This window comes from Gossypium raimondii, chromosome 12 (assembly GCF_025698545.1).
Source record: "Gossypium raimondii isolate GPD5lz chromosome 12, ASM2569854v1, whole genome shotgun sequence".
Lineage (NCBI taxonomy): Eukaryota > Viridiplantae > Streptophyta > Magnoliopsida > Malvales > Malvaceae > Gossypium > Gossypium raimondii.
The window spans coordinates 35,465,722-35,493,583 of record NC_068576.1 but is presented as its reverse complement, the minus strand read 5'-3'; the positions used below and the strand labels follow the sequence as shown (position 1 = coordinate 35,493,583).

The following is a 27,862-nucleotide window of genomic DNA, read 5'->3' as shown; positions in this document are numbered from 1 at the left end:
GGAGAGTTTGGATCTAACATGTTAAAAAAAAATCTTCTTAAATTTTATTGACACTGTATTTTTAACACATTATCCAAACTGTTCGTGTGTATATAAAAATATGTTTGCAGTTTAATCCATGTGTTTTAAACATATTCCACTTAGATCTAAACTGACATTTAACATCTCAATTGACAACTAAATTGACAAAATTATATGATTAATACAATTTTGATATTTTGAGAATTCAATTAAAATATTTCAAAATTTAAAGACCAATTTAGAATATAAATAATAATTTGACAAAGTTTAAAAATTAAATTAACGATTAAATCTCAAATTTTAACATAATAAATGAATCAAAATCATTTTTTAATTACCAATTTTTTAGCATAATTTCAATAACCCATGGAATCCAAAGTTAAAAATATTATAAAACATGTTGACATGATAATTAATTAATTAAAATTTTTTGTCTGTTTTTCACCGTTGGTTAGCAAAAACTTTGAACACCTTCCCGATGAAATCAATACAAGAATTCGTCCTCTATTAATAAAAAGAATAACAGAAAATATAGTTCTAATTCGGTTTTAGGTTGATTTGATAAAAATTAATTTTAATATTATTATATTGAGTTTTTACGATTTTATTAATCGGATAAAATTAATATTAATTATAAATTTGTTTAATTTTGTATTTAATTGTAAAATATAGTGTGATGATTGTATTGTTTGTTTGAGCTTTAGTGTTAATTTTATGAAAGTTAGTAAATTATATATTTTATCAAATCAACCCTAAAACCTGAATTAAATATTAAAATTTAACATCATTACTTTCTATATAACTTTTACTAAATAGGTCTATCATATTAGAAATAAAGCACAATGCCTTTCTAAAGTAAAAGCAAAAAGCAAAACCTTAAACTCTTTGCCCCCTTTGGTTTGGTATATTTGTTTGTTTTTATAAAATTTAGTTAATAAACGAGAAATTTCTATTTTGACCCTTTAAATTTTTAATTTCAACCTTCCACTATAAAATTCCTGCTTTCTAGTCGTCCCAGGCAAATATACCTGATTGACATATTCAATTTCTTCTCCCACTTGTTAATTAAATACAAGTTGACCAAATGCAAGTTTAAAAATGTATATAGTTTGTATATCTAAATGGGCCGAATAAAAATACTCAAATTCGGATTGGATTTAAACTTGAAGTTCACCCAAATATAAAATAATTAAAAATTTTAAAACTTCAATTAATTTGATTCAAAACCAATGAAATTGGCCCAATTGAGTTATCTACATTTTTCTCACAAGATTTATCAACTCGTTCAACATTTGGATTGAAGGAATGGAAATTTATACAAAAAAAGTTTACAAAATAAAAAATCCCACCAGCCACCCTTTGTGTAATGCCTTGATAAATTTATTCCTGTATTTGTGAATTTTGGCACAAATGTGCATATGCTTTTGTGGCTAAGTGTTTTTGGTGTGTGTATGAGGTATTGGGTTCAAGTCCCACTTTTAGCAAATTTTGTTATTTTTGATCTAAGCCTTACCCTTGTTGAGTGGACTTTTATAAAACTGTCTGTTAATGCATATTAAAATGAGTTTACTGGTTTGAGTGGTAAGGGGGTTAGTGTGTTGGAGGTCTTATGTTTGAATCACTGCATTAGCATGAGTGTTAATTTTTGCTCAGTTGACTGATAGGGTTTCGGTTGAGGTAAAAGTTTGATGAGGTTATGAGTTAGTGGGTTAGTGGGAGAAAATTAAGGGATCTGTGGAAGTCTTTTATTTTTTTATTTTTATTTCTTTTTGTTAAAATTTTCTCTCTCCTAAAAGAAAATCTAATGTCAGTTATTTCTCCTTTTCTCTATATCTTGTTCTTTTCTCCTTTTGTTATATCCTCCTATTCTGTTAAACTGCTGTCAAATCCTTGCGTGTTGGGAATTCCGTCTTCCTTCCTTCTTTTGGTATGTGAGATTTTGGGTATTCTGTAACTTTTGATTTCTAAAATGCTAGTTAATGCTTACCTTTTGTTTTGGCGAAAAGGTGAGTAGTTAAGGGACTGATTTCTGCATATTTGTGGTGTAGGACACGGTGGTGAGTGGTGAAGTTTCGTTCGGATAGCCTAAATTGCACTAAGGTTTGTTCGTGTCATCGGTAAGTCATGTGCGTTATTTCGGGTTATGTATCAATTTCGTGATTGACTGCTAATTGGGCATTTGGACGCTATATTTTAGGTTTCGAAGGCTTCAGGAGTGGTTTCGCACCAAAATCATACTAGGTGTGTACCCAAAACGCAGAAAATCGAGCTTCGGCGAAAGCTGAAAAACCACACTGTCGACGCCACACAGGCGTGTGCTTGGGTATGTGGTTGGCCATGTGAGAGACACGACCGTGTGGTCGACGAAGGCATGGCTGTACGCAAGACACGGCCGTGTGTTGGTGTGAGTGTGGCCGTGTGGTTTTGGGTCAAGCCGTGTGGGCCCACACGGGCATGTGGGCCCATAATTCTAAAATTCTCCCTAAGGTCGCACGGGTCATTTCGATCGACTGTGGGCCTACCATAGGGTCGGTAAGGGCTAATCAAACCCTAAAATTTAGTGATCTAATAATCTGATATTCTGCTCTGAGTAGGACTCTGTATGCATATTTGATTATTCTGTTAAGTATGTATATATGACATCTGTATATAAGCATGTTCTACATGATATTACTGTATCTGTTATTTCTGTATTTGTGACTGGGGTGGGCATTGTATATGTGGAGGAAGTGATCTGTATGACGACATTTCGCCTCTTTCTGGCAGCTTGACTGCAATTTATCTGTAACGTGTCGCATCGACACTATATGGTGTGTAGGGATGGTGTTTGGTGTGATGGGATGGTCGGGGATGGTGTGTAGAGGATAGGGGTAGGATTTTGCATATCTGATTCTATTATCTGTATCTGAAATGGACATGAGCTTGAATCTGTCTAATTGTATATAAGATTTATGTATGTATTGCATGCTTAATTTTGTTGGGTTACATACTGAGTTTACGAAAATTCACATCTGTTTGTCTGTTTTGTTCAGGTAATCCACAGACTTAGGCGGATCGGTGCGACGGAGCCTCACAGTGACCACGAGTTCGTACTGCTTAAGATTATGATATTTATCCATTTAATTTATGGTTTAATTCTGGGAGTTTTGTAATGATTGGACTCTCCGGACTGGTTGGTTTAATTTTGGGTTTTGGATTTTCGTTTAGCATTTTATTTGCAACGAATATTTTGAAACGTAGTTTTTACTAAATCAAGGTTTTCCAAAAATAATGTTTTCCTAGACTTTCGCTGTAATTTACCCTTTGGCAAATAAATTGATTAAATAACACTTTCGATAATAGTTATTAACGAGCATGAGTTATAAACTGGAATGATTTATCGTAACGACTCAGTTTTCAAAACCCCTTTATCATGACAGCTCTAGATTTGGCCATAACGTCTAGGTTGAGTTTGGGGTGTTACAATTTGTTGCGTACAAAGAAGAATCTAATGCAAAAAACCTTTGTTCTTTCAATAAAATTTCACGTATTCATGTCTGAATTTGTAGAAGATGATGAACATTGAGGACTTTGTAATGTAATCATTGTCCTAAATGTTGCAGCTCTCATTTGTTTTGTTTCACCAATGTCCTGCAACGGTAAACGACAGACAGGACAAGTGGATTGTTTTCTTAGCCATAGGTCAATGCAAGAGAGATGAAAGTTGTGGCCACATTTAGGCATGATTCTCAGCACTTGTTTCTCTTGGTAGTCGCCTAAACATATGGAGCATCTGTATAAACAAAACCAAATGCAGACAATCTTAATGGAATGTAATAAAATGAATGTTCCATTGTTGAAATGTAATGGAATGTAAAGGGTGGTTGTACTTACTGTGTATCTTCAATGTAAGTAAATGTCTCACTGTTGAACCTTAAGGCGGGAATTGCAGCTACTACAACTGGTTCAAGCCCTCTAGTCTGTTCTTCTACCTGAGAAAAAAAGAAAGTGAAAAACCCGAAGCCCAATCAGGTCTAGCGGCTATTTGTAGAAACCTTTTTCCCCTACCCATTAGAGGTGGCGATGTCTTAAGACGGTTCAACCGTACGATAGTTGGAGATGGGTAGAAAGTGGTTAGAGGAACGGTGGTGGTTCGATTATGCTGGAAAGTTGGGTATTTTTGGATTACCTAAGGTCTTTACTTGTCTCGAGGTATCATGTGACGTTATACAGTTGGGGCATTTGTAGGTAGGTGACCTATCCTAATTAGTCTAGATAGAGTAACACATAGATAGGAGGATCAATGAGTCGGATCTGCTTGATATGATGGCCTCCTAAAGAAGTTAAAATTTTGATTTAATCATTTTGAAAACTATTAAATTATAAATAATACGAAGATGAAAATACATTTTAACTCTTTTGTTAACATAATATAAAGAAAACTTAGGACTAATTCACTCTATATATATTGTTTTCTACATGAATTGGTTGTATGGCAACATCAAAAGCAATCAAGTGAACATTTGCATGGCACAAATTGACAAATTTGTTCTTTTTCAGACAAGAACAGAAAAAAGTTTCAGTTGAGAGAATGAAATGTACCTGTTGAAGATCAATCTCGGACTGTGTGTGAAACATTTGTCTAGATTGAGACCCTCGAATCCTCCCACAAATTATTCTTGAACAAATAAACACAATAAAAATAACACTGGTTGCAAAAGCAATAGCAGTTGTGATCAAGTTCATGCCTGAACTCATCATCTTTTTAACTGTCCTGTTTCTAAAGAAAAAAAGAGAAAACAGCTCCGGAAAACCAACCAATATACAGTGACAAATTCAAGACCAAACAAAAACCAGATTAACATACAAATAAAGAAAGACAGAAACTAACAACAAAGACCCAAATTAGGATCTTACCAGAAAAAGACATGTTTGAAGGCAAACTGGGGAAAAAGTCAGTTTTTGGCACCAAAATTCCAAGAGAATTGATTATAATAAAAAAGAAAAGTGGATATATATATATATATATATAACATTTATTCAGATTACTTTATAAGATTGTTTGTTTCAATTTCAAGGTATATAATCTCATGGTCTGCTGCTTTATTATCAATAGAATTTGTCTAGAAAATTTGGGTTATTCTTCTTTGTTCTAAAAAATTAATATATCATTTCTTACTTTACTTTAGTTTCAATATTCAATGTTTACTTTGATATCAAGACCAAACTACCATACTCTATCATATGAACTAATAAATATTTAATGCATGGGTGATAATTAAAAAACATATATAGCTACTTGATTGGAGAAAAAATTCAAGTATCAAATTAAACATTTCAAGTGTTTAAGTGAGATAAAAGAAAATATCAAATTGAAAAAAGCTTAGGTGCTGAAGTGTAACAGGTACAAAATTGAATTATACATCATTTGGTTCTTGATTTTCGCTTCAATGTTCGATTTGATACTTGTGTGTTCCAATTTGTTATCAGAGCTGGTTTTAATGACCAATTTGATATCTAGACCAAGCCACATCATCTGGCTCAATGAATATTTGACACATGTTCTCTAGTAAAAAATACATAGTTACTTAATTGTAATAAAAAATAACTTAAGTACCAAATTGAACATTAAAATTAAACTTAAATAATCAAATTAAAAAAAAAGTTCAAACCTAATCTAAATACTAAATCGAATATTAAACCAAATTCAGATATCAAATAATATATTAATTTTTCCATTTGTGAATGTTGCTTTGCTTACTAATGATAGTTTTCACTTTCTATATATTATTACAAATGCTTACCTTGCTCAACACGCCTCATTTTTCTTACAATATTCATTAATTTCCACCATACATCTCACTTTGCAATTATTTTAAATCTGTTTTTGCTTAAATCAAAGTATTAATCATTTGATTACTACATGCATGTTGTCATTAAATATATATATATATATATATATGATTAATAGTTGACTTTCCCTTTGCACCAAATTCTCTATGAACAAATTGAAAATTGATGGGTCTACCATAAACCATGATCTTCCATTGCTGAAAAGGTACTTTAACCATTAAGATTGTCTTGAACCAGACCATTGATATAACCATGTTGTTCTGCAACTGACGTTGTTTGTGTTGTGTCTGTAAAAAGATGAAACCCATTTCGTGGACTGAATTCAGACAAGGCATGATGCGATGCTGCTTGTGATTCAGTGGAGCTTATGGTGTTTAGAATTGCTTCTTGTTGGCGTTTCAATGAGAGACGATGTTTCTGCAAAATGAATATTAAAATAAATCTTATTGCCGATTAGATTGGTTGGGGTAAGAATTTAAAGAAAGGGATTAAACTATCGTGAATTCACTAATCAATTCGACTAGCCCAAATCCAAACTAATTTAATAAAAATATATAAAAAATGTCAGCCCTAAACTAACCAACCAACCACCCCAAATTCAACTTAAATCCGAAACAGGGAATTATATTTAAGGTTATTAAACTATTAGTAAATTTATGTTTTGATTACTAAACTTCAAAAAAATGGTCACTGAACTATTAAGAGTTTTCATTTAAGCTCCTAGCTATTAAAATCGTTGTCGTATGACTTTTTTGTTTACACCATATTGATTCTCGAATCATTACTAAGAGCTCACTTGTTGGACTTTTTTTAAATATAAAAAAATCAACATTCCAATGACTTAGATAAAAACTTTTAAATGGTTTAACGACTTAAATGAAAACTTTCGAATAGTTTAGTGACCGTTTTGCATCTTTTCAAATAATTTAGTGATCTAAGACGTAGTTTACCCAAAAAATAAAAAGTATTTTTTTTGACATTGGATTGGTCAAATCGATAGTCAAAACAATTAAATCGAGTAAACTAAAATCTAGTAACTTGACTAGTTTAACTACCGACTTAATTTTGAAGCATGTTATTGCTTGTAGCAATATAATTGAATGGAATTAAATGGACCAATTAAAGTAATTAAATTTAATAATACAAAGAAGGATTTACATTGTATTGATAAGAACAAATTACCTGCAAATGGCTTGAAACATTTTCTTTCCTCAATCCAGGGACATTCATAAGCTGAAGTATTTTCTTTGGATAAGCTAACAAAAAACAAAGAAGATGATAATTATAGAGACCAGCTGTCATCATAATCAATAGTTCAATATAGAAGTGTTAAAGCATTTGGAGTCAATGAATCATTCAATGGCTCGGAATTTGTCCTAAAGTCAGAGTCGGGTTTTCTATCCCACGAAAAGCTTAAATGTTTGACATAGCGGGTTCAACAACGTGAGAATGTCTCATTTAATTAAGTTGTGCGTGGTGCACAACTATCTACCAAGGGATAACAGCATCCACACTTGGTAAATTTTGAACTCTTGCCCTTTAGTGGTAGCATATGTGCCCTTGATTGCTTATTTAAGGGTTAAGGTGCTTATGGGCCAGTCGGGTTTAAGTATGAACTTAACACACTTTAAGCTTGTTCAAGTCTAGTCTAACTCAAAATATGAGCCTAAAATTTTACCTAAGCCCAACCATATTTGTAAATGGCCAATCTAAGCCTATTTTAGGTCGACCTATATTTTTTCTTTGAATTTTCTAAAAGTATTTATATTACTTTTACCTATGTGCACCACACACGACCCGATCTAATGAGACACTTTTGCCCTATTGAATTTATTGCCTTAGGTACTCGGGCTCGCAAAGTTGAGAGACAAAACCTCAACTTGACTTTGAGAAAATTCTAATTCATTGAGGGCATGTCAACTACAAATATACAACACTTTGAAACCATTTTCGAAAAGATTAGACCCCTAACAAGTGTAAAAATCAAATTTATAGAATTCTAGTCTAGAAACATACCTTCACTACCAAGCATGTCAATAGCTTGAAGGAACCTATTGTGTAGCTCATTAGTCCAAATTAGCTTTGGCTTCTTTAGAGTTGAAGAACCTTGATCCCAATTATCTCCCTCCTTATCATTCTCCACTTCGAGTGGTCGTTTCCTTTTCTCGTCCCGAAGATTCCGCCTCCCATCAACGACAACACCCAACGCACTCTCCATTGATGATACCTCCTTGATACAACTTTTAGCTTCAATAATCGGTACATTAATTTCCCGTCCCTTAATTAATGTAAATTGCCATAGGTTCTTAATGTCATCCATGGTGATTGGTTTCTCAAGGTGCAACGCTGCACCTTTGAAGAGGCTACCTAGCACGGCGTTCCGATCATAATCTGTCGACATGACTGCATAATAGATGCCATAAAAAAGTTCATATAGATTAATAAAAGGGTTAATATTTGATACATTGATAGAGTATATTTTTTTATTCCACAATCAACTTTAAAAAATTTCCATGTGTCTCTTCTTTTAAATACTTATTTTTTTTAATATTTTACTATACACACTTGTCAATCTTTTAACTTTACTTATAGAGTCTAAAAATTTCATTGACAGTGTATCAAATATTAATTCTTAATAAAAACAAGTAATTAAAACGCAAGTACTTACCAATAATAGGAAGGCTAGATATGTTCCTTATGGTCTCAAGTAGCTCATATTTATCCATATCATGGAGGCAAGCTTCCGTTAGGACAAGGTCAATTTTGTGTTGTTGATCACGTATGATGCAAAGTGCATCGGTTGCTCGTTTAGTTGTCACCACTGTAAAGGGACAACAAGGTTTTAGTACATAAGTGATTAATAAGTTGCATAGGGATGCCAAAGGGTCGGTTTTTTGCAATGTCTTTAGGACAATATTGTTGGTTGAATCGGTTAGGCTATCGGTTTACCGATTTGATCAAATTAATGGGTCCAATTGACCCAATTAAAAAACATTAAAAATTTATATAAAAAAAAAACTTTGTTCAACTAAATCGTATTGGTTTGAGGTACAACTGGTCAAATATCATTTTCCAAATAGATACCTCAACCGGTTCTTGGTCTAATCTGTTTGATTAAACATCATTGTTTTTTTTATTACCTCAACCCTAACTCGAATTTTTATCTAAGAATGTGTTTTAGTTAAATTTTAAAACACATTCTTAGATAAAAAATAATCTTGTTAATTTATTAAAAATAATTATATAGTTTTAAATAAATGTTAAATTATTTTGTTAGTACATGTACTTTAGCAAAAATTGAGATTTAGTCCTTGTACTTAAAAAGTTAAAAAAGTTGTACTACTTTTTATTTAAAAATCTCGATCCAATCAATAAAATCATAATTATTTTTTTCAAAATTTATCAACTTAGAAATTTGATGAGGCTATCCTTATATGACATGGAATATGATTGATAGAAAATAAACTTGTTAATAGGAACTACATCATGATGATGATGATTGGACTAGGATTTTAAATTGAAAAAGTAGGATTGAATTTTAACTTCTAAAGTACATGAACAAAATCTCAAATTCTATATTCAAGGACTAAAAGCACATTTTAACCTTAAATAGAACACATAATAAAATCTAATAATAGATTTTAATTATAAATAATTGAAATATATAAAAAAATAGTTAAAATGTTAAAAAGGGTATTTTAGTAAATTTATCCAGTAAGACAATGCATGTTTGATCTAAACCCGACCCAAACTAAAAAAAATTTTAGTTGAAAATCCATCGGCACTGTCCCCAAACCTTTTTTTTTGAAGTTCATATTAGGTTGGGACGAAACTCAGTGTATTCAGACTAATTTACCATCCTTAGGGGCAAATTTAAGGGCTAGGTAGCCGCCTTGGCCCCCTAAAAGGAAAATTGTAAATTCAGTCTTCTCATAAATAATGAACTCACAAAATAGTGAATGGTAAAACTGCACTTTAGCCCTAAAAATGAAAAAAAAATTGGTCCCTTAAATGATAAAATTATATTTTGACCACTAAATTAAATTTCAGCCACTCCTAAGAAACATTTCTAGATTTCCCCTCTTAAACTAGCGTGTCAAAACTTCTACCTAATTCAGGATCAAAGAAGAGATGTATGCTTGATCTAAACCCGATTCGACCTGAACTAAAAACTTTTGAACAAAATCCCACTCACCCAATCTCATCCCGAAACTCAATTTCAAAAGAAGAAAAAAAATCTCCCAATATAGTTAGGTAAGGTCAAAACTCGACGGATTCGTATTATTTTGCCATCCCTAACCTAATATATCAAATAATTTGAGGTGAGAGAGTGATGATAGAAAGCACCTTTATAGCCAAAGCTTCTAAGCATCTTTGATAGGATAATGACACATGTTGAATCACCATCTACAAGCAAAACAGTAACACCTGCATATACATTATTCATGTTAGATTCAACTGAGATAGCCATTTTTTAAGTTGAAGCACTCACATGTACTAGCTTGAGATGCTTATATATTACAAAATTTAAGTTTTTAGGGTTGTTTTTGGACATGTGATTTATAAACTTGCCATATATAGTGTATAATCAGTTTCCATATTAAGAGATTGAAAAAAATTATATCAAATGAAGAATTACTTTGACTCATTTTTTATTTTTAATTAAACTTAATTTGACTCATTAATGTGTTAAGAATATTTACATAAAAGTTCTTTTGACTAAGTTAAAAAGGAAAATTATACTCATTTCGGATTTTGAAATTTAATTTTTTGATTTTAATTTTAGGAATTTAGTATTGTAGTTATTTGAATAAAATCCCAATTGATAGGTTATTAAATCTGGGTTTTGAACATTAAAATGCAACATATTAAAATTTAATGGAAATATATTAATTTTGAACTTTAATTTTCAAATCAGATAAATAGGTGGACAAAATTCATGAAAAATAAAAAGTAGAACTTTAATTTATAGGGATCGAGAGCATAATTAAACTATTTATATTTTATATTTCAATTGTACCCAATAAGTGGTTAGAGGAAGTAATTTTGGACTTCTTTCTCGTGTATTTAGATTAATTTAGAATTTTAAAGTTATCGTTATTGGGAGAACTTTACCTAAATACTACCCTAGTCCAAACAAAATTAATCTCATATTGTAAAACAGAGGAACATATATGTGATTATAAAAAGAATTAGTTATCAAAATAATCTTAAATTGTTATTGAAATTTGAATAGTTTTGAATGAAAACTTTCGAATAGTTTGTTATTTTTAAAATTAAATGACCAAAATATAAATTTACTAATAGTTTAGTGACATTCGGTATAATTTACTCATAATAATACTGCATTGTTTTTTGTAAAAACATTAAATAATTATCAAGAAAAATTAGTTAATAACTAAGATTGATTAACAATTATTAGAAATTTGAATCTTTGGTAGGGATCACTCCTCCAAATATAAACCCCAATTGAAATCATATTCATCTTAATTTGGTCATAAGTAATACTAACATGTTCAATCCAAAATCAAATTGGCCTAAATCTAGATTGACTAATACTTGAAATGAACCGAATAAGTAACCAAAATGACTCAAACCTAAAACTCTAAACTCTAAAATCCTAAACCCTCAATCTATAAATAAACAACGTTTAAAAAGATCCAAACCTAAAATTATCATAATCCAAAGCGACATGAACTTGAAATATATCCAAACCTAAATGATCCAATCCTGAAACTAACATAACATAATCAAGCAAAAGTTTTAAAATTCAAATTAATCCAATCTAAAACCAATCATACCCATATATCATACTTTCACTTTATCTGTAATAACTAAATGTGCTATTAATTTGGACCTACTAATAACATTATAATTGTTGAGAAATCAAATTAAAGTAAATTGATTAAATTCCAAAATTTAGCTTAACTTTTAGCCTAACAATTGATTTTATAAGAGTAGAGAGATCAAATAATGTCAAATTAAAATACATGAGCTAAATTTCGAATTTAAGCATAATAGAAGGACTAAAATAATGATTGAACCCAAAAATAGAAAATTTAAAATTTCTGTTCCGACTCCTCCGAGAATGGGAATCTTGTAGTTTGATCTCTCGAGAAATTATAAATTTTTACATTAAAATAATAAAAAATTACATTTTAATTTTCTCAAAAATGTATAATTCAAAACCCAACTTAGAATGATTTTGGAGGAATGATCCTTAAACACACAATAAATTGACTGCCCATTGATGATGATTTTATCGGTAACTTGACATAATTTGAGAAAAGAGAGACAGCATGGAAAAATGGATGTCTTTGGAAGAAGATGAAGAAAGGGTTAGGATAGCAAAAGCATTAATCAATCGATTTTTCACCGGTTCCCCACCATCAATTGATTCAAATCCGATTTGATTTTGACAAGAAGAAGGGTTGGAGCTCTCCTATAATTCTGACACATTTTTCAGCTATTAATTTAGCTTGTGGAAGGTGGAAGTCACAAAGTCAGTGGTGCAGGGAGTTATTGATCCTGTCAAACTTAACTGGTTAAGTCATTGTGCCGTCGGATGGATTGAGGAGGATTTCTCTATCCTTAATTCCTTGTGGGAGGAACTTCTCTCTGAAGGGATCTCTGGTGTCGATGTTTTCAAACTCTCTGGTAGGACAGTGATTTTATCATTTAATGACATTGATACATTTCAATCTCTGAAGAAATGGTTCCTTAAGATCGAACAATGGAGTGAAGAGGTGAGTTGCGTTAGTCGTAGAGCCTGGCTCAATTGCTATGGCATTCCACCTCATGCTTGGAGTAGAGGGACCTCTGGGGTAAGCTTGTTCGATTTGATTACAAAACTGAAAATGGTGATTCACTTATAAGAGGTAGAATTCAGATCATTACGGACCAGGAGCATAGAATAGATGATATAATCGAACTCAATGTAGGAGGTAAAAGCTTTGAGATGCGAGTGGTTGAGATTGACTCCTATACTTGGTCTGTTGATAAGTGTTGCTGTAGTAACGGCAGTCAAGAAGAATCTTCATCAGAATCAATTGGGAAAATGCTATCTGAATCAGCAACCAAGGTGCAGACGGATCATAAGCTTGTTACAGAGGTAGTGGAATCGCATTTGGGGAGGAGGAGGGTGAGAAGGAAGATGGACAAAGGTGATGAAGCCTCAGGTGTTCTTGCTGTCGTAAATGACGAGGAGGCTCGATTGACCAATCCAGATGTGGTTCTTGGTGATACAAATACTCTAGAGGAGACAACTTGTGATCAAAGATTAAAGGGTAATCAGACATTGTCGGCTTTGGACTGTGTAATAATTACACAGATGATGATTTTATCGTTAATCTTATTTACTTAACCAGCTCACCGATTTGATTGGAAGAGCGAAATTGAGATCAGGTATTGATGATAAACTGATTTGGGAGACTGATCCGAAAGCAATTTTTTCAGCTAAGAAAGTTGCCTACTTGATCGGGAGGGATTGGATTTTTCAAATCCAAAAGTCCAGTGCTTTCTTTGGTTATTGATCAATATGGAGGAGGATGTTGATCACATTTTGCTTCATTGTTTCTTTGCTTGAGAAGTTTGGGGTTGTATTTTAAAATGGTTGGATCTTCTTAGGGTCATGCCTTCTTCCTGTGAGGAGTTTCTGTTAATGTGGGAAGGTTGTCAAATGAGTGGCGATGGGATTAAATGCTAGAGAGTTATTGGGGCAGCTTCACTTTGGCTTGCTCGCAACGAAACTGCTTTTAAAGGTAAAGCTTTGCCTGTTGATGAGATTGTTCTTCTGTGCAAATTGAGGTCTATGCATTGGACCAAAGTTCTTCCTAACATTGATGTACAGAGGAACAATGGTGAGGGCAGGTTCTATTTATGCTGGTGTATGTCATAGGTTGCGCATGGGAGCCCGCAACCATAGCACAATTGTGCGATTCATCATGGTTAAGGGAGGTCATTTGGTCCAATCAGACTAACCCGTTACTTGGAGATATTGAAGACCCATCTACAAAGCATGACAAATATGGAACATAATCTTTGAAGATATACAATCTCAGAGATAACTTGTAATTTTAGAATATATGATTTTGCAATCTTAGAGATTTGATTTATAAATAGCTTTTAATCCTAACTATTGATATACTTTAATCTGTATCGTCGATTTTGGGGTACTCAATTATAAATAGAGGTCTCTCTCCCTCATTGTATTTCATTCATTGAGTAATAGAATTCTTGATAGCATTCACTCAAACATTCTCTCTTGTGTTCTCGCTTTTCTGTGGCTTTGTTCATATTTTGAGTTATTTAAACTGTAGATGCCCAATTTAGCCTGGGGCAAAACATAAACCAAAAATAATAAAAATGAAAATTTACAAACCCAATTACAAAGTCCAAAATACAACAGTCCATTTACAGAAAACATCAAGCCCAAATGGCCCAAAAATAAAAAAACCTAATGGCCCAATGGCCCAAAAGCCTAAACTACTTTAGAAAAAACCTAGCTCAAGCATGCCGCCTCCACTTAAATCAGCGGATTTATCTCCGAGGTCGACACTTCAGATGCCGCCGTCAGTGGTCCAACCGCCACCTACAAAAAAGAAAACACAAAAAACGCAACACACAAAGAACAACAAACACTAACAAAACAGTGGAAGGGAACAGTAAAAAGCAACAGTTCAAGTGTATAATCGGCTATAAAAGCTATTGTAATGGCAAGTAATTTTTTTATGAAGAAAATGTACGCAAAGCAATAAAAAAAACACAGAATATAAATTTCAAAGGTGATTTTCAGCTTTTTTATTTTTAAAAAAAATAATAAAGAAAAAGATAGTATTCGTTTTTACTTGGGACGCTTCGTCTCCCTTCGTCGTCGGAGGTTTTCTCCGGCACCAAAAACCCAAAACCCATTAGGGTTTAGTTTGGGTTCAACGGAACGGTCGTGCGTAATAGTTATATAAGAGAACCGAATTTTTTTTTGAATTTTTTGCTAATAGAAGGCTTTACCTTCGAGATCAGGGCCAAAATGGGTTAAAAAAGGTATTTCTCGGCCACCAAAGGCGGCGGCCACCGTCTTCGATGACCTGTGGCCGCGGTGGCCCATGATGGCACCGATGGCTAGACATGGGAAGGCAAAGAAAAAAAAGAGGGTTTCAAAATGTTTTTTCTATGCGGTTTCTGAAATGAATTTTTGAGTTTTTTTTGCATATATAGGGAAATTAAACGGTGTCGTTTGGGGCAAGCCTCAGACGCCTAAAAAATGGCGTCGTTTTAACGCTCAACCCGATTGCTCGACCCGAGTACCTCAGATTCGATTGTTTTAGGGACTAGGGTATAATTGCAACCCTAGCCCTTTCGCTTTTTAGGCGGTTTTCAATACAATCCAGTTCTTTTTTATTTTACCACTTAATTTTAATTAATTTTCGATTTGGTCCTCAGACCGTAGACCCTTCAGGGAATGACGCATGCCTTGAGTTGGGAATAATTTCCCATTTGATCCCAGTTATTTTCGCGCGTTCAGTTTTTGGTCCTTTATTTCATTTTTTACAATTTAGGCCTCCTAATTTCCATTTAAATTTCGATTTACTCCTTTTTATATTTATTCATTTATTTTGTTATAATTTAGGCTCTCAATTTCATTTTAATTTCGATTTAATCATTTATTCATTTAATTTCAACCTTTTATAGATTTTTATATGTATATTATTCTATTATTTATTTATTTATTTTTTATGCATTCATTCATTCATTTATTTCTTTACTCTTTTGTATTTAAAATTTATATTTTCTTTATTCCTTTATTTGCACATTTTATTACTATTATTATTATTGTTGTTGTTATTTATTTTTCCTTATTTTTTATGTTAGTATTATAATAGCAAATATAACATCATTATCATCATTATTATGAATTGATTTTTATATTATATTTATATTATTGTCATTTACTAGCACGATATTTTATTTTTCATATATCATCATTCCATTTTATACTTCTATTTAATTTTATTATTGCTACAACCATGTCACGAACCATGTTCAAATACATTTACTCGTTTCTATACTATGCCCGAATAAGTTAAACGCATGTCACTTTAAATGTTACGTCCATTTTTACTCTATGCATAAAAAAAAGGAGATTTTAAAAATCAAGGCAATGTTCTGTATTTGGAGATTTGAGAAGTTGCGCCCTAACTTACGGGGTTCGACTTCCTCTTTGAACCTAGATAACTGAACATCCCCCATTCTTTAAAAAAAAAACTAAAACATGAAAGATTTAAAATAGAGATTAAATAATGAGCAAGCTTATTTTCTATGGTTTGAGATGTCATGTCCTAACTTACGAGACGCAATCTATTCGTTACCTCAAGGGAAATGACCCTTTTACATATTTGTTGATTCGCTTAAGTGATTTTAATTAAAAAAATATCATTATGCCAGGATTGTGTTTTAAGTTCTCTTTAAATTTTCAATTCTCGACACTAAGACATTAAGTAATCAACTAGGTACCAATTTTGGGCGTCACGAGTGTGCTAATCCTTCCTCGTGCGTAACCGACTCCCGAATCCATTTCTTGAATTTTGTAGACCAAAAATCATTGCTTTAGTAAATCAAACTTTTTATTAAAACGATCAAATTACGAGATGATCTGATCATTCCTCATAAAAAGGATTGGTGGCGACTCCCATTTTCGTTTTTCAAAATAAAAAGTCGATTTCAAAAAGGGTTTCGACAGCTTGGCGACTCCGCTAGGGATAATGATAAGAGAGTCAAGCCGCGAGTTGATTACTTTTGGTCATTTTGTCGAAAATTGATAATTTGGTTTAAATTTACGATCCCTTTATTGCATTTCATCCTTCATGTTTTGCCTTTGATATCTCGGGTTATATAGCAATCTAGCATATCTGTTTTATTGGTCTGAGAGTTTCTTTTTGTATGTTTTCCGCACATTGCATTGCATAATTGTTCAATTTTGCCCTTCTTAAGTGGGAGTGAGAAATTATTCCTTCGTGAGGTCTTCACCTCTGTATAGGATAGTGGATTGCTTTCGGGATACATCTGTACCTATGTCTTTGAGATCTTCATCTCCGTATAGCCATAGGTAAATGTATTCCCCTAAATCGAACTCGGTCTGTATGAGCCTATGATGGGTGAGAATCGAGGAATTTATTGGTTAAATTACCCTTACTTTAGAACCAAACCGCATATAATAAGCCCTAAGAACCTACCCTAGATAGAACCATAGCAAACCTCTAGTGGTCACCCGAATAGGTGTTCTATTTATTATTTCTTGCTTTGAATTCTAGCTTTGTATGAAACATACTGACTTGTTTCATTTTGTTTTGGTTGTGATTGCATTGCATTTTCATTATAGAAAAGGGTGTTGATTCACGTTCAGTGCTAAATGGAGAGCTTGTCATGGAAAAGGGATTTCTTGATAAAGTGAAAGACAATGCGACTGTCCGGATATGGTCCGAGAAGACACAATAAGAAAAGGGCGACAGCTTGACAGAGGGATATATGTCTGAATTATAGGATTTCACTCGCATCAGTGTGACTCATAATAATCTCCAAGAGTTGAAAGAGGTATGAGACCAATGGGATGACGAAACCAAGCAGTTATTCTACTGTAACTATGGTGATTTGCCTTATTTACTCGATGTCAAAGTGGATAAGTACTTATTCTGAGCTCTAGCCCAGTATTGGAATCCCGCCTATAGTTGCTTTACTTTTGGGAAGGTAGATTCGGTGCCCACCGTAGAAGAGTACACAACTTTGCTCCGTTGCTCGAAGATCCAAGCTGACAAAGCGTATTCAAGAGTCGCTAAGTCTCTACTTTCTTAAAGAGGCTAATGAGCATAATGGGGATGAGTGAGCAATGGGTCGCAACTTGGATTAAACAAAAGGGAGATAGTAAATGTATCCCTTGAAAAATTTTGAGGGATTTGATCTTGGCACATCCGGATACAAAAAAAAGGGTCGATGTCTTCGCTTTGAGTATTTACGGGTCGATTATTTTCCCTAAATCACTAGGACACATAGATGAGAAAGTTTCAAATTTATTTGATCGGTTTGACAAAAGGGTCATGCCCATCCCGACAATTTTGGTCAAAACTTTCAATTCTTTGAGTGCATGCCGGTGAGCGGGTGAAGGAAGATTTATCGGGTGTGCACAACTGTTGCTAGCCTAGTTTCACAGCCACTTTTAGAAGGTAGAAAAGGTCTCTTATTGAGTATTCTCTGAGAACTACTCTCCGCTGAAAGAGTTCGTGGCTACCCCAAGGCGAGACAACATTTTAGAAGAAAAATAGATGGCAATTCTCTAGGGTCTTCAAGACGAAAACATTGAATGGAGGGGCCCTTGGATGATCCCTGAAGAAATTTTGTATCGATGTGGAGACTTTGACTGAGTTTCTCTACTTGGGATATGGGGAGCTATTGGATATGCCCATTTACTTGTATAGAGGTAGTCTAGGTCGAGGCAGTTTATACTGGTAACGCAAGGGTTGGCTCAGTGTGAGTTTGCGTACAAAGGTGATAATTACAAGAAGAAGGTTCATGAAATATTGAACGCTTGGAATCAAACATACAAAATGAAAAGATTTGTCGCAAATCTCATGACGACCCCCAAATATGATTGGTGGTGAAGTAAAAGAGTAAATGACAATGTCCCTGTGTCAAGTCAAGAAAACACTTAGCCAATAGAAGAACACCTACAAGTGATCTTGTTTGAGCTAGAGATCGTAAAGTAAGATTTTAAATGAGGAGTTCAGAGCTGGGGAAAAGATAAAACAGTTGGAAGTGGAAAAGATGCAACTAGGATTAGACGTTGACGTCTACAAGTTAAAAGTCGAGAAAATGAGAAAAGGAAAGAACAATGCTGAGGAAGAATTGGACAGTCTAACACCAGATTATAAGAAGTTGCATTTGTTGATGAGGACTGTTGGGTTGGGTAAAACATCGTAACAATGGCAGCAAGAAATCAAAGAAGAAAATATTAGAGCTGATCAGTGGGAAAAGAAATTCCAAGATGCTGGGGTTCGAGAAAATGCTCTAGAAAGGGATTTGTTAGAAAGCCAAAATGAAAAGGTTGGATTGAGAGCTCGAGTAGCAGAATAAGAAAGGTCACTGCATCAGTATTGTAGTTGCAAATCCACAATTGAGTTGAAAGCAAGCCTAAATAAGATTGAAGAGTTTAAGGGAAAGATAGAAGAGCTTGAGACCGCACTACAAAATTGTGAACTTTGATTTGAGCTTTTTGAAACGAACAATGAACACTAGAAAGAGCAACTCCAACACTCTCAAGGTCAAATTAGGGATAGAGATCACATCATGGGCAAAGTTGTGACTTAAGTACATGAAGTAGCTGACCATTTGCAAAACCTAGTAGTTCAAGTCGAAATACTAAGATTAAAATACGAATCAGAATCAGATTGGGGTTGAGAATTAGCTTGGCTTTTTAGGAAAGTTAAGGCTTTGAGTATTAGGGTAAGGTCGTATATGTAAAATATTCGTTTTATGTAAAGAGATTTGCTTTCTAGTAAATTTATTCCAATAGAATTGAATCAGAATTAATGCCTCTTTTTGCATTCATTTCATTCATCAGCATTACATTTCATCATATGCATTAAATTTCATAAGAAGACCTTAATTAATCAAAATTATGGTAGTTACCCTGGAAACCAACAAGAATCTGCCAGCTGAATATCGTTACAGTACCTGCGGTAAAAAGTAAAGCAATGGATCAGAGATTAGAGAGATTAGAACAAATTAAAAAAGACATACAAGATCAATTGTAAGCGCAGTTGTAGGAACAATTAGCTAAAGTACAGCAAGGCATGAGGGATCAAATACAAGAATCCCAACGAAGCATGATAAGTTAGTTGACTCAGCTACTGGCCGGAGGGATCGAAAAAGGGAAAAATATTGTAGTTAACTCAGGGGATGATAGTGAAGACCCTACATACCCCAGGCTTTACCTCGGTAAATATCTAGGCCCAACCAGATACATATCCACGAAGGGTACCTGTCACCATAAGACCTCAACAATATCAAGTTAGTACCCCAGCACCAGTGAACTACCCAATAAGTTCAGTTCCAATCTTGGGGATAATTCGGCCAACCCAGTTGTTCCCGATTTGGATAACATGGCTGAAATGTATAGAGTAAGAGTAGAATTGTCGAAATAGCTGAAACATTAGTGCAAGTGGTTGGAGGAGAAATTCAGAGCTGTGGAGAATGCTAACTACCTTTGCGGGGTTGATGCTAAGGAGTTGAGCTTAGTCCCAGATCTAGTACTCTCACCAAAATTCAAAACTTCAAAATTTTAAAAAAATAATGGAACTAGTTGTCCTGAAGCCCTAGGATAGTCTAATTGGGTCAGCTACCAAGTGGTACAACTATTTAAGCGACGCCAAAGTCAACTCATGGAAAGACTTGGCACAAACTTTCATGAAACAATATAGCCAAGTGATTAACATGACGCCCGATAGAATTACACTGCAAAATATGGAGAATAAGTAAAGTGAAAGCTTTAGGCAATACGCTTGGAGATGGAGAGAGGTGGCAACACAAGTCCAACCACCTCTTTTGGAGAAGGAGACAACAATGCTTTTCATAAACACGTTGAAAGCCCCGTTCATTAACCATATGTTGGGAAGTGCTACCAAGAGCTTCTCAGATATAGTAATGTCCGGAGAAATAATTGATAAGGAGTGAGAAAATAGATGCGGGGGAAAACGCCAAAAGATCAGCCCCGAGAAAGAAGGAAAATGAAGTGAACACTGTGAGTGTGTATAATAAGAGCTATTCAAAATCGGTCACTGTGGGCCAACCAAGGATCGTGATAACTAGCCATCAAGGACCTTCGAGGCAAGAATCTAACTCAAGGCCAAACGCGAAAAAAACTCCAGTTCACACCCATCCCAATGACATATAGGGAGTTATATCAGAATTTGTTTGATGCACATGTGGTATTTACTTAAAACCCATGCAACCTCTGTTCTCAAAATGGTATGATACGAATGCTTAATACGATTATCACGTAGAAATAACGGGACACTCAATTGATAATTGCACTACATTTAAAAAATTGATTGAAAGGTTTATCAAGATAGGGATCGTAAGGTTCGATGATCCATCGGGGCCTAATGTAGCAGGAAATTTGTTACCCAGTCATTCAGATTAAGGGGTAAACGTGATAATTGAGAGTGGAGGAAAGATGACCAAAACTGATGTGACAGAAGTAAAAACCCCACTAAAATGGGTTTGGCAAAAGATGATAGACGTAGGATTAATCTTTCAAGATTCAGAGGAGGTGCCTAAAGGGATGAGGAGCTACTGTGAGTTCCACGCTGAAGAAGGTCATGAGATCAATGAGTACACTGAATTTAAAACTTTGGTGTAAATTTTGATGGATAATAAGGAGTTGGAATTCTTTGAGGATGTCAAAAGTTCGAAAGGAGAAGACATCTGCGCCTCAGAAGAAGGATCAATGAAGAAGGTTTACAAGGTCAATCACCCGGTGGTGATTATTTCACGGTAGAGAAATAATGAAGCAGAAACACAAGCTGCGCTAAGATTCATAATTCAAAAACCCGTGGCTTTTCCCTACAAGGACAGCAAAAGGGTTCTATAGAATTATAATTGCAACGTGATGATCCCAAGAGAAGAGAACTCGGTTAGCACTTCAGAAGAGGGCCAGGTTGTCAGTTTCTACACGTGTAGTGGGAGGCGTTATGACCTTGCAAATATAAGAACCGAACCCATTAAAGGAAAAACCTTGGCAGTTGAACACAAGAAATAAAAGATGGCTAGATTTGAATCATCTGTTAATGAGACGGTAATTGAGAATGAGGCTAAGGAATTCTAGAAATTCTTGAAACATAGCGAGTATAGTGTTGTAGAACAGTTACACAAACAACTAGCTTGCATATCAATATTAGCCTTACTCTTGAGTTCAGAGACATATTGTAGCGCATTGATGAATGTGTTAAATGAAACTTATGTCGTTGACGATATCTCTGTGAACAAGCTAGATCGTCTAGTTAACAATCTGAGTACCGATAATTTCATCTTTTTCAATAATGATGAAATACCTCTAGGGGGCATGGGATCCACAAAGGCCCTACATATCATTACTTGCTGCAAATGATATACATTGCCAATGGTGTTAATCGATAATGGATTTACGCTGAACGTCTTGTCTCTATCCACACTAAATAGATTGGCAGTGGATAACTCTCACATGAAAACGTACTAAAATATAGTGAGAGCATTCGATGGTACGAAAATGAGGGTGATGAGAAGGATTGAAGTGCCTCTCTTAATTGGTCTGAAAATATATGAGGTGGACTTTTCAGTGATGGATATAAAGCCCTCTTATAATTGCTTGTTGGGTAGATCTTGGATACACTAAAAACTAAAGTTGGTAACGGAGGGTCGACTGGTGACGATAAACACTGAAGAGGACATCATTGCATCCGTAACTAGTGACACACCATACATAGGAGCAGATGAAGATGCAATATAAAGTTCCTTTTGATTGTTGGAATTTGTGAATGCAACCTTTATTATTGAAGGGAACAAGATCCTAGTGCCCAAAATATCTAAAACTACGGGAATGGGCCTGTAGTTGATGGTTGGGAAAGAAGCCTTACATGGGAAAGGACTCAGAAAATACATACAAGGAAGGGTCGAGGCACCGACATTGATGGACAAACAAGACCGCTTTGGGTTAGGATACAAGCTAGATGCAAGGCAAAAGAAGAAAGAGCTGGAGAAGAAAGAAGAAAGAAGAAGAGCACGACTAAATTGAGGAGAGGTCAAATGAGAATTGATGACCTTTCCCCATATATCTAAAACATTCGTGTCAGAAGAAATCATTTATCCTGAACGAAAGATGTCAAGAAAAGAAACTGCAGAAGAAATGTTGGAAAATCTAAGCATGGGAAAACTTATCAGACATTTGTCCTTATATCCCCAGAAGTGTTCTGAACAATTGGACTACAGAAAAGATCCCTGTAATTTTTAGAACTAATTCAGAGTAATGTTCAAAACACACTTATTGCTCTAAGCCTGGGAGCAATAAGAATCTTTTTGTGAAAAAGGCATATGTCCATTATTTTTATTTCAATAAAATGCATATTTGTGTCTCATTTTGGCAAATATTCTTTTATTTTTTTCATTTCATTCATACTCATACCACACAGATAATTATTCTTAGATTTATTTTTTCTTTGGGTCTTCCTTTATTCATACAACAGGTCTCCAGATATCAATGACACGAGTGACGCTGTTGCTGACTCAGAGTCTCCTTTTAAGCAGCATATGTGTCAAGAGGAACCTCAGGACTTTGAAGATGATCAAGATTGTAACCTCTGTCTTGATTTGTTAAGGATGGTAGAACAAGATGAGAAACAAATCCTACTATACAAAGAGTCAGTAGAAATTTTTAGTTTGAGAGACACACAAGAAAAGAAAGAGGTGAAGATTAGAGCTTGCATCACTGCAGGGACAAAGCGAGACCTCATTAAGTTACTTCAAGAATTCAAAGATGTCTTCGCATGGTCGTATCAAGACATGCCTGGTCTAAGTATTGATATCGTGGTATACCAACTTCCCATAAGGGAAGGATGCAAGCCAATTCAATAGAAACTCTGAAAGATGAGGCCTGACGTCCTACTGGAAATAAAAGAAGAAGTCAAGAAAAAATTTGACGTTGGTTTCCTACAAGTGGTTAAATACTCGGAGTAGTTAGCTAATATAGTCCTCGTCCCTAAGAAAGATGGGAAAGTATGAATGTGTGTAGACTACAGGGATTTAAACAAAGCTAGCCCGAAGGATAATTTTTCGTTGCCTCACATTGACACCTTAGTGGACAACACGATAGGTTATTCATTATTCTCCTTCATGGATGGCTTCTCTGGTTACAACCAGATAAAGATGCATCTTGAAGACATAGAAAAAACCATATTCGTAACCATGTGAGGGACATTTTTCTATAAGGTGATACCATTCAGACTGAAAAATGTGAGAACGACGTATCAAAGAGCCATGGTTACTTTTTTTCATGATATGATGCACAAAGAAATCGAGGTTTATGTCGATGATATGATTGCAAAATCCCGAACAGAAAAAGAGCATATACAAGTCCTGAGGAAACTATTTTTGAGGTTTAGGAAATTCCAGCTAAAACTCAATCCAGCAAAATGTACCTTCGGGGCTATGTCGGGGAAATTGTTAGGATTTGTAGTCATTGAAAAGGGGATTGAGATCGACCCAGATAAAGCCAGTGCTATACAGGAGTTCCCTCCACCACGCACTAAAAAAGAGGTCTGGAGTTTTTTAGGGAGATTGAATTACATCGCCAGGTTCATTTCACAACTAACTAAGAAATGTGACCCCATATTCCATCTCCTTAAGAAACATAATCCAATTGTATAGGATGAGGAATTCCAGAAAACTTTCGATAAGGTCAAACATTACTTGTCCAATGCCCCAGTTGATGTGATCCGCCTCGGTTAAATGAGTCGAGTCGTCTTAGTTGCTTGATCGTCAACGAGAAAGTATCGTTCCAAACTTGTAAAAGGCATGTATTCAGATAAATAATAGGATAATAGGTGTAATTAGGGTCGAATTAGGTTAATGATGATTTGAGTAGGTTGGGCTAACAAAGAAATAAAGATAGATAATTTTGATAAGTAGGTGGAAATGGAATTCGAACTCAAGCGTCAAGAATGAACCAACACTATAGAGAGTGTGACCTGGGACTTATATTGCTTAAGGTGGTTTGGTGAAAGAAAGAAAAGGACCTTGACCCGTTAGCTAAAAAAGTAGGAACTAAAGGTATCAAAAGAGAATCAGATTGACGCCACTGACAAGCAGATAAGTCAAGTGAGACTCGAAAGAAATTTGGAGAGGAAGAAACCTAACAAATAACTCAAAGTTCATTCAGTTTGATAAATTTTTAACCAAAAGTTTACAAGTTGAATTTAGCTAAGTATTTATAGCTATGACATAGGCTAGCCGAATAGACAAATTACATAGCTTAATGACTAAGTATTTGGCTTTAAATGAGCTGAAACGTTCTGGAATGAATCCATAAGCCTTCATTGTTCATGTTCAGCCCTTGGGAACACCACAAGTCAGCTTAATGAGGAAGGAATTCAGCTGGATGAATTTCGAAGCATTGGGAGCTAATTGGGCATATCTAGGTTCGGCCATGAGCTTATATAAGCTCAATTAATTTTCCATGTTTAGCCGAATGTGAAAGGCATTAATGGGGCAGCTTTTATAGTCATTAGAAGTGTGAACAACTAGTTGAAGAGCCATTTGAATGTGAATGCTTAGAACTAAATGGACTTCATGTGTGAATGGGAAAATCAGTAAATGTGAACACCTTCAAGGCTGCTTTGGAGAGATGTTCGGCCATCTTAGAAATTTAATGGGTAGCTACTCTTTGGCCGAATGGGTGCTTGGAGAAACCAAACAATCAGCACACCATGCATTGTAGCCGGCCATGCATGAATCTCTCCATTCGTTGTAACCAGCCGTTCATGCACGTAGCATTAATCATCCTTCATGAATTTTGCTGCTCCAAAATACAATGAACACATTAATGGAGTTAAGGTAAGCTTAAATTTAGGTGGACGAAAAGAAATTCATACCTTAGACATATTAATAAAATATAATGAAGCTAAGACAAATTAAATATTGACTTATCAAGACACATTAATTCGGCTAGCTCAAATTATACTAAAAACATGTAATAAGCTGTAATGAGCTAATAACTAATCAATGAGCTGAAACAAAATAAACTAATTAAGGTAATCACTTAGTTTATTCTAGCAATAAAGTAAATGAGCTGGGAATAAATTAAAATGAGCTCAAACAAGCTGAAACGAGCTCAAACAAGCTTATTTGAGCTAAAGGGAGTTCGGAGAGCTGAAAGGGAACTAAGGCCGACTTGCACGAGATTGTAAGGAGTCCTTGTTGAGTTGGTCCTAGCTTCTTCAATGTGTTCGGAAAACGGTTCAGCCTATATTTGAACAACTAAGGTCGAATTAGCCTCTTTAAGGAGCTTAGCTCGAGCTCGCGTGAGAGGACCTTTGGGAAGGTCCATCAAATCCTTGCTCGAGCTAGGTGAGCTCGCATTACCAGTGCTGATGCCACTTAGTCCAGATAAGCCACTGATACTGTACTTGGCAATATTTGAGAATTCCATGGGATTCGTGCTTGGCCAACATATTGAGTCAGGGAGAAAAGAAAAAACGATATACTACCTCAGTAAGAAATTCACTGAATATGAGACTAGATACTCGCCGATTGAAAAGTTGTGTTGTGCTTTAATCTGAAAAACCCAAAAACTGAGACAGTACATGTTGTACCATACAACTTGGCTCATCTCAAAAATGGACCCTCTAAAGTACATGATGGAGTCGGGTGCTCTGAATGGAAGGATAACCCGATAGCATATTCTACTTTTTGAATTTGATAAAGTCTATGTGAACTGGAAGGCTGTAAAAGGGAGTGCAATAGTAGATTTTCTAGCCAGTAAAGCTCTAGAAGATTACGAGCGTTTGAACTTTGATTTCCCAAATGAATATTTGATGTATGTTGAAACCATTGAAGAAGATGCTCAAGAAGGATATCATTGGAAACTAAATTTTGACAGGGCTTCCAATGCTATGGGTGATGAAATCGGGGTAGTCATGGTATCCCCAAACGGTGATCATTATCCCTGTACAAGTAAATTGGATTTTCATTGCATGAACAATATGGCAGAATACGAAGCATGCATCGTGGGTATCCGTGCAGCCATAGAACGCAAGACCAGAGTACTAGAGGTATATAGGGATTCTGCATTAGTAATCTATCAACTCAAAAGAGAATGAGAGACAAGAGACCCCAAGTTGACCAATTATCGAAGGCAAGTCCTTGAATTAATTAAAGAGTTTGATGGCATCACCTTCTGGTACTTCCTGCGAGATAAAAATTAGATGGCTGACGACCTGGCTACTTTAGCTTCCATAGTTAAAGTGAATAGATGAGAGGATGTAAAACCTATCCAGATGAGCATTTATGAGGCTCTAGCTCATTGTTACAACATCGAGGAAAAGGAAAAGGTTGTTGAGGAGACTGGCTAATGACTATGTCTTAGATGGGGAAATCTTATATAAAAGAAGAAAATATCAGGTGCTACTAAGATGTGTGGACGCTGTTGGGGCCAAGAAGATTTTAGAAGAAGTCCATGAGGGTGTTTGCGGAACACATACTAATGGTTTTACAATGGCTAGACAAAAAATGAGATTTTGATATTATTGGTCCACCACGGAAGGAGATTGTATCAGTTATACCAAGAGATGTCATAAGTGCCAAATTTATGGAGACAAAATTCATATGCCTTATTCGCTTCTTCATGTCATGACTTCTTTATGACCTTTCTCTATGTGGGGCATGGATGTTATTGAGCCGATCTCGCCAAAAGCTTCCAATGGGCACTAATTCTTCTTTGTGGTCATCGATTACTTCACCAAATGGGTAGAGGCCACTTCTTACGCAAATGTCACAAAGTCGGCAATCAGCAAATTCTTGAAGAAAGAGATCATATGTTAGTATGGGATGCTAGAAAGGATTATATCTAACAATGCATTGAATTTGAACAGCAGTACGATAGTATAGGTCTGTAGTCAATTCAAGATCAAACATCACAATTCATCACCATATCACCCAAAAATGAACGGTGCAGTGGAGGCAGCCAATAAGAACATCAAGAAGATCGTGGGGAAAATGACTGAGGCTTATAAAGATTGGCATGGGAAGTTACCATTTACCCTCTATGTTTATCAAACGTCTATCAGAACCTCCACCAGGGCAATGCCTTTCTCATTGGTTTACGGAATGGAGGCAGTTTTGCCCATTGAAGTCAAGATTCTTTCTCTTTGAGTTTTATCAGAGCTGAAGTTAGATAAAGTAAAATGGATCTAATCCAGATATGATTAATTGAACT

General features: G+C 34.8%; 2 protein-coding genes across 2 annotated transcripts; both read right to left on the bottom strand.

The window, feature by feature from the left end:
- Window positions 1-3,509: 3,509 nt before the first annotated feature.
- On the bottom strand, window positions 3,510-4,965 carry LOC105762427 (RING-H2 finger protein ATL2). Its single transcript, XM_012580232.2, has 3 exons — window positions 4,603-4,965; window positions 3,895-3,992; window positions 3,510-3,793 (listed from the first exon to the last, which is right to left on the bottom strand). Exons 1-3 carry the CDS (start codon window positions 4,759-4,761, stop codon window positions 3,544-3,546), a joined length of 507 nt encoding a protein of 168 aa, XP_012435686.1. The 5' UTR covers window positions 4,762-4,965; the 3' UTR covers window positions 3,510-3,543.
- Window positions 4,966-6,063: 1,098 nt separating this feature from the next.
- Window positions 6,064-10,324, bottom strand: LOC105762426 (two-component response regulator ARR1). The gene is made up of 5 exons (XM_012580231.2): window positions 10,201-10,324; window positions 8,522-8,674; window positions 7,870-8,256; window positions 7,036-7,109; window positions 6,064-6,270 (listed from the first exon to the last, which is right to left on the bottom strand). The coding sequence occupies exons 1-5, from the start codon at window positions 10,322-10,324 to the stop codon at window positions 6,064-6,066; spliced, it is 945 nt and encodes a 314-aa protein (XP_012435685.1).
- Between the last annotated feature and the right edge of the window lie 17,538 nt (window positions 10,325-27,862).

Coding starts and splice junctions, on each gene's coding strand:
- LOC105762426 (XM_012580231.2), bottom strand. CDS start 10,324: ATGGCTATCTCAGTTGAATCTAACATGAATAATGTATATGCAGGTGTT. Junction 8,675..10,200: donor TAGAAGCTTTGGCTATAAAG/GTGCTTTCTATC, acceptor GTCCCTTTACAG/TGGTGACAACTAAACGAGCA. Junction 6,271..7,035: donor ATGTTTCAAGCCATTTGCAG/GTAATTTGTTCT, acceptor TTCATTTTGCAG/AAACATCGTCTCTCATTGAA.
- LOC105762427 (XM_012580232.2), bottom strand. CDS start 4,761: ATGATGAGTTCAGGCATGAACTTGATCACAACTGCTATTGCTTTTGCA. Junction 3,993..4,602: donor CCGAGATTGATCTTCAACAG/GTACATTTCATT, acceptor TTTTTTTCTCAG/GTAGAAGAACAGACTAGAGG. Junction 3,794..3,894: donor ACTTACATTGAAGATACACA/GTAAGTACAACC, acceptor TTGTTTATACAG/ATGCTCCATATGTTTAGGCG.